General features: G+C 43.7%; 1 protein-coding gene across 1 annotated transcript in view; it reads right to left on the bottom strand.

Annotated features, from left to right (window-relative positions):
• STAB2 (stabilin 2) overlaps window positions 1-7,282 on the bottom strand; it is a 168,907-nt gene that overhangs the window by 57,910 nt on the left and 103,715 nt on the right. The window contains exons 32-34 of the mRNA XM_012650245.1: window positions 4,784-4,915; window positions 2,079-2,207; window positions 793-849 (exon numbers count right to left, since the gene is read on the bottom strand). Coding sequence (XP_012505699.1) covers window positions 793-849; window positions 2,079-2,207; window positions 4,784-4,915 — 318 coding nt within the window. The remainder of the gene's footprint in view (window positions 1-792; window positions 850-2,078; window positions 2,208-4,783; window positions 4,916-7,282) is intronic.

Genomic DNA, 7,282 nt, shown 5'->3' with positions numbered 1-7,282 from the left:
TAAAGTAAAAAGAACATTTCTCTAGAAGACCAATTCAAGTTTGAAAGAATTGTCTAGTAAACCAGATAAAAATGTCCTTCCAGCACAATACGGGAACAGTGTTGATTGATCTGAAACTTGGTTTCTATTTATTTGTTGATTTATATTCTGCCTTGGTCCAAGAAAGGGTTAAGGCTGCTTACAAAGGCCTATAATATACCAGATTAAATTAAAACTCATGTTAGAAAATTGGTATTGGCGGTTATCATAAATTATTATTATCATGCTATGGAAGGGGCACCAGTGTTTATTCTTTGTAATAGTTCTTATCCGAAGTAGCTTTTGCAATAAATAGCTACAAGAAACGGGGATTGGTAATTAATTCAAAGACATGTCTCCCTCTGCCATGTCTGCCATCTGTTTCTTTGAGAGAGTTAGTTGCAACTTCAACTATAAAAGAAAATCAGGCAGGTGGAATGCATCCTGGCTGGATGTGGTTTTTTCTTCTCTGATAAGATTTCTCACCACTGTCCTCAACGGTCTACTGGGAAATGAAAGATGTAGAAAGTGAAAAATCCCTACCTACACTGTGTGTTGATTGACACGAACCCATTTGTATTTATTTATTAATTAAATTTTGCCTTGGTCCCCAAAAATGGATTTAAGACTTTACAAAGATGCATATAACGAAGTAAAACTCAAATTAAGTGAAGGAATGAGGGAAGTGAAAAAGAGGTATGCTTGAGATTCATATTCTAATTTGTACTCCCTGGGACCTGGAGACTATTTTATCAAAGCAGACAAAATACTTACTAGTGGTTTAGTTCCAAATGGGCAGATCGGCTGCTGGGGACACTTGCCACATTTTCCCTTGGTAAAACACAGAGGCAAAGGGAACATTTAGAGTTTATTAATTTTAGTGCAAAATGAGGCTGCAAATATTTTCTAGAGCTTGGAGCTGAAGGTTTTAGTGTATAGAATTAAAAATGGAGGAAGGTCATTTGGTCAACCTCTTTAATGTTCTTTCAGACAAATACTTCAACTACTTTGGGTCTTGCATACCAGCATCTTAAAGCAGCGCTTTTATCCACCATACTCTTCTGACTCTAATAACCCTTTAAAATGTGGTGTTATCTCATTTAAATCCTAATTCCTTTAACAGAACTCTTATTTATTGAAAAACCACTATTTAGTGAATGGGGCCAGATTCAGAAACTAACAGCCAGTGCCCAGCTTGGGTGTCCGGCTGAGGGGTGGAGAGTGGAGACACTCGATAGAGATAATAATACTATTCCGAAACAAAGAGCAAAAGTTAACAATGACAGAAACTCCTAAGTGCCACCCTGTTCCTAAAACAGAAGGAGGTCAATGTGTGTAGCTCTGAACTTGGAATCTACTGGACGGTACAATAGGTACCAGCTCTGGGCCAGAGTCCCTTCTCTGCCACCTGCTAGTGTGTGGACCTGGTGTATTACTTAACCTCTCTGTGGCTCATTTTCCCCATCCGTAAAATGGGGTTAGTAACAGCACCTACTTTGTAGGATGCCGCGAGGATTACATGGGTTAATATAACACATGTAAAGTGTTCACAGCAGTGCCTGGCATATCATAACTGCCCAATAAATGTCAGCAGTTATTACTATTATTGAAAGATCCTACACTGCCCCACGGACTGAAGTGAAAAGTCTCTGTTATCACATCCCATATTACACTGAAATCATTCATTTCCATATTTTCTCTTCTAGTAGATAGGTTTGGTTCATACTTGCCATGGGTCCCCTCCCTGTGCGCCTGTGCTGGACATGGTACATTTTCCCTTTGAGGAAAACCATGGCTCCAGAATCCTGCTCAACACAGACCCCCAGGCACTCAAGGTACAACCTACTGCACTAGATCGTGAGCCCATTGAGGGCAGGGGTCACGTCCTATGTTCCTTTGCAGACCCACAGCCTGGTATGCTCCTTGGCACATCAGAGATGCTCACCCAGTGCTTTTTGGACTGAACTGAGATATCCTAACAGAAAAGTCTTATGCTTAAAGAATTATAAAAAATAAGCCAACATCCTTTAGTTGCATCATTGGCCCTGGATATAACTTACTCGTATGATAGTGGTGTCATTATTATCACATCTATTCTTCTGAATTTCCAGAACTTTCCCCAAGCCATGGATCACTCCCTTGTCAGTGGCTATGTTGGTGTAGTTTACTGGAGCCTCATTTACATAGAGCTGTGAACAAGAGGGTTAAATGTGACTTTTTATGATAGTGATTTTAAGGGAGATGGGGAAGATGAAGACTGAGGCTATCAGTAGGACAACAGCCTAGAAGATATTCTAATATTCACCTGGAAGGTAGTGAGTTGTATTGGAAAGAGCTCTGGCCTAGGAAAGGGAGTCTGAATCTGGCACCATCTAGCTGTGTGACCTTGACCTAGTTGCTTTCCCTCTCTGAACCTCAATTTTTTCATTTGTAAAAGGAAGAGGTTGTTCTAGATAATCTCTAAGGTATCTCTCCATCTCCCGACTTAACTGGTGTATGTTTGATTGAAAAATAAATGAACGTGATCATGAGGTTAATGCCTAGTGGCAAGATGACTCCCTGGACGTGCTGCGTTGTGCTGTAGACATGTGGTCCTGGAGGTGCTAATGCCATCCATAACCGAGACGTGGAGGGTGCAACTTGGCCTTTCAGTACGTCTCCACTTCGTGATGAACTTGCAAGCAACCCTCAAAAAGGCTAAATAACAGTTACACAAGAATAAAAATAAGATCCGTCTTTGTCTAGAGTGTCCATGAGCATCCAAGACACAGGAACAAAGTCAGTATCTAAATGCTGCCAAGTCAAATTCAATTTTGAGTTGTAATTTTTTTTAAGGGAAGTATACTTTAATGATTGACTAATGAAAAATAAATGAAGCCATTAATTTATTAATTAATGTAACGAAAATACCTGGAAACAAATGGTTCTTTTAAAAAATTGGGGTGTTGTGTGTATGTGTGTGTGTGTGTATGTGTGTGTGTATGTGTGTGTATGTATGTGTGTGTGTGTGTGTGTGTGTGTGTGTGTGTAGGTGTAGCAGGGCTGAGGTTGGAAAACTCTTTCTTGCACTAAGCAGATATCAAGTCGGTATCCTATGAGGGCTTAAAATTCATAAAATAATTCATATATTAACATCCCAACACTATCCACTGCACCAATATTAAAATGACCTACGTTCTTAAATTTGAACTTCCACTGAATGTTAAAGTCCCTTAAGATTTACTTGCAGTCAAATGAGTCTCCATTTGGATGTTGAGGTACATGGTGGCTGAGCTCCGCAGAGGTGTTTCGAGGTCTGTGTACATTTGGAAAACTAGCAGGAAACCTTACTTAGTCTTAAATGGTGATTATAGCACAATTTTCTAGAATTCCAAGATACTGAGCTATTTTTAAATACCAAAATAGAAGAACATTTGATGTTGTAATACTGTTGATTTGGCATTAAGGAAGTCTGAATCATTTCCATCATGAAGTATCCAGAATTATGGGTGGCACTAAATTTTGACCTGAACACATCTACTCATTTAGAAAGCATTTCCTACACTACCATTGTTGTAAGAGAAGTAAATTAGTATCAATAAAAGCAAAGTCTCTACTGTAGAGTAACTCTTGCTTTAGATCAAAGAATTTCTGAACAAATGGAAAATGAATATTACAGCATCAAAATTGATTTAACTAACTGCATTGGAATATTTATCTCTACATGATGAAATAAAAGATGACAGATGAAAACAAAAACAAAAATAAGAACTCTATCGGTAACGTAATTGCCATTTCTGAACGAATAAGAAAATACATTTAAAAGGGTCTCCTCAAAGTTATTACACAATAGGTAGAATTATTTGTAGGAGTCAGAGAAAAATATTTCGAGTTAGATTATTCTTAAGTAATTAAGAGCCAGGAAGACTTTTTTTCTCCTAAGCAGATTAAAAAAAACTTCACATTAAAAATTACTTGTGAGTCAATGAGGACACCATTGGAGAAATTATTTTTAAGATCACACTTTCCAAAAAGGATCAAATATTATATTGCTTAACAAGTTCTATGGTTAAACTTTCATTTCAATATAGTGCTTAGTGTCTCAAATAATAATTTGTTTTTATCAATTTTTCTTGTGACAATTTACATTAGGATTATATCATGAGTTTCTTCTTGAGTTTTTATAGATTGATCTTTTTACTTGATATCTGAAATATGTGAATAGAATTTTATATTTGAAATATATTAAATATTTAGTCCCACTAATTCTTTTTTTATGAATTATAAACATTTAAAAATACTGAGGTATTGTGTGAGATCAGTAATGGAATACCAGCATAGTGGGCAGTTGGTCTGAGGACTACAATCTCTATGATTATGCAATGATAATCATTGTAATTCATTTGGCCACTCGACCCTATATATGTCATTAGGCTCCTTATGCGCTGAGCTGACTCCACTTCCTGGGAGTTGGGTTGAGGTCCCAGGTTCCCTTCCATCCTGGGGACCACGTGGGACTGCCTGTTGGGTTTGCTGTACCAGTGCTGAAGGGTGCCTATGACGGCCGGGATTCAAATGCCACAATTCTAAGACTACACAGAATATCTGAAGGCTGGAGACAGGGCATGTGAGTGGGAGCTTGCCAGCCTGGTCTAGGTGAAACGCAGGCATCTGTTATGTGCTGATAAGGCTTAGGAAGTGCCAGAGAGATTATTCCAATATGGAAGTGAGGAAGGATGAAAGGCGCTAAGACGCTGGTTCTGGGTCTTACGTAAAAGGATCGCACCTGCCCACTGCGGAGAAAGAAGCCCAGGCGGTAGGAGAAACCCAGCATGGTCTCCCGGTGCATGCCGTTGTGCAGGTCGTTCTTGAGGAGTGTCTCCCGCAGGACCACGTGGTACCGGAGCACGTCCTCCTCCTGCACCACACACAGAATTGAAAGGCGGTCAGTGACTGGCCTCTCCCCAGGCCAGCAGTGGTGGGGGTTACTGAGAGGAGCAGGGGGTTACAGAGAGGAGCAGCGGCTCACCTGCGTGGAAGTTTTGACCGACGCATCAAGACACAATCGACACCAAGTACCAAAGTGAGCTGTGAAACAGATCACCTCAGAGAACTTGCAAAGGTTCCAGGTAGGACGGTCAAGAACTCAGGGCAGATCTCTAACTCCCAGACAGGGTGTGAAAGCTGGGGGCGGATTTTAAAGATGACCTCTTTGGGCAGAACTGCTGAGAAGGGAGAGAACCTGCACCCCAGCCTGCTTTTCACCTCCGGGGCCACAAAAGGAGCTTCACGTTTCAAGGACCCTGAGCTGTGTCCCCTACAGATGGGGTGGCCTGTCGGACAGGGTCTGACCCAGGAGGGGCTGCTGGTGAGCTGCTCCAGGGTGGAGTGAGGAGGGCTGTCGCTGCACTGGGACAGACCTGCTCTTGGAGAGTGTTTGGGACAGGAGTGTGGGTGTCCGAGAGAGCCGAAGGCAGCCTGGGTGGGCGGGAAGGCTCCCCAGGGACAGAGGAGGCTCTGCGGTCTTAGGGTCCTTCCTGATGCTTCTACCTCTCAGCTTCAAACCTGGAGAACCAACACTGAATCTAAGGAGATCAGGGGGGACAGACGCATCCAATGGGGAAGGAGAGGAGAGGTTCCTAAGCGATTGTCTGTCAGCCCCAAACCCACCTCCTACGTTCTGCTCGGTGATGTGGGGCGGAGGCTGGCGCCCACATTTCACCTTTGCAAGGGGATCCCTGTTAGGCGCGACCGCTGGGAAGCTCTAGAGGAAGGCTGTGAGGCTGGAGGGGGAGGGAGGGATTCGTTCCTTCCTGTCCCTGTCGCGGCTCCCCAGCCTCACTCCTCTTCCCCGGCAGTGGCAGCTGAATCTGGAAGGGTTTCCCACCACGCGCAAAGCCGGCTTTGTCCTGCCCTCCCCAGCCCGAGACAACAGCGGGCAGTGCCCAATCCTGGAGGTCTGGGTCTCCCACCCACAGGGACCCTCGTGCAAGCTCAGACACCAGCCCAGCTGAACAGCGCCCCCTCCTGGAGGTCTCCAGATTCGCACATTTTAGCAATTCCAACCTCTGCCCTTTGTTCTCCCAGCCTTAGGGGTGACAGATGCCTCCTGCAGTTGCTGCCACTTTGATACCTCTCTCTCTTTTATTCACCTTTCAGTTATATTTATACAACTTTACACCTTTATGTAGGTTATAAGGGTGTAAGGGTGTACCATATAAACAATTCATATTATTAAATTCTCTTTGTTCAAGTAACCGGTACGGTTTCTGTCTCCTGATGGATCCTGAATGATTCAAGGACCAAGCCCTCCTCCCCAGCTTCCTGCCTGCACAAAGCCCCACTGAGGAGCAGGGAGGGAGGAAGAATTCATTTTAAATCCAGTTCAAAATGTTGATTATTGCAAGGGGTGCCAAGGCTGGACCCTTCCTTCCTTCCTTCCTTCCTTCCTTCCCTCCCTCCTTCCCTTCCTTCCTTCCTTCTCTCCTTCCCTTCCTTCCTTTTTCCCTTTTCTTTCTTTTCTTCCTTCCTTTCTTTCCTCTCTGCCTCTCTCTCTCTCTCTCTCTCTCGACTGCATTTGTAACTTAAAGAGCAGTTGTGACTAAAGTGACTATAGGACTTTTTGGGGAAGCAGAAAGGCTATGGGACTGCCTCAAGTCTCATCCTGGGGCAGGAAACTAATGCTCCCCACTGAAGAGGTTTAAAGGAAAAAGGGACAAGTTCAAGGTGAATTCTGATTCGATCCCAGGAGTCCTGTTTGTTCAACATGCCTGTTACAGAAGTTCAAGACGCTGTCCCTGCCTTCAGAGTTTACAGCCTAGTCGGAGAGCTCAGACTCACCCCTCGAGATACAGGGTATCACAGCAGGATACAGGGTAAGTGCTGAAGGGGGCATGTGTGGTGTGGTTTCCAAGGCAGGAAACCCACCTGCAGCTCGGGTGGCAGAGCCGGCTTCCCTGAGCAGGTGGGACTGAACACGAGGAACTGATGGGAGGGATTTAGGAGGTCTGGAGGAGGAAGGGCAGCCTTCCTTATTTCCTTATTTTCTGAAAAGTCACTCAACATTTTCAGTCCATCAGTCATGGGCCATTTCACTCTTCCATCGAAGCTTCCTTGTTCATAGCCCCATATTTAATACAGACTCACACAGAGACTCTCCTATACACAAACCTGCCCCCTGCCACAGCTGCCGGATGTTTCATGCATACCCTGGAATTGCACACTTGAGCTCATATGCACAAGGAGACAGGCGTGGTGCCTTGAGGGGGTGGGGTGTGTGTGTGTG

Source organism: Propithecus coquereli, unplaced genomic scaffold (genome assembly GCF_000956105.1).
Source record: "Propithecus coquereli isolate 6110/MARCELLA unplaced genomic scaffold, Pcoq_1.0 Scaffold316, whole genome shotgun sequence".
Classification (NCBI taxonomy): Eukaryota; Metazoa; Chordata; class Mammalia; order Primates; family Indriidae; genus Propithecus; species Propithecus coquereli.
Note: the sequence above shows the minus strand (reverse complement) of the source record. Positions and strands in the feature narration are given on the sequence as shown.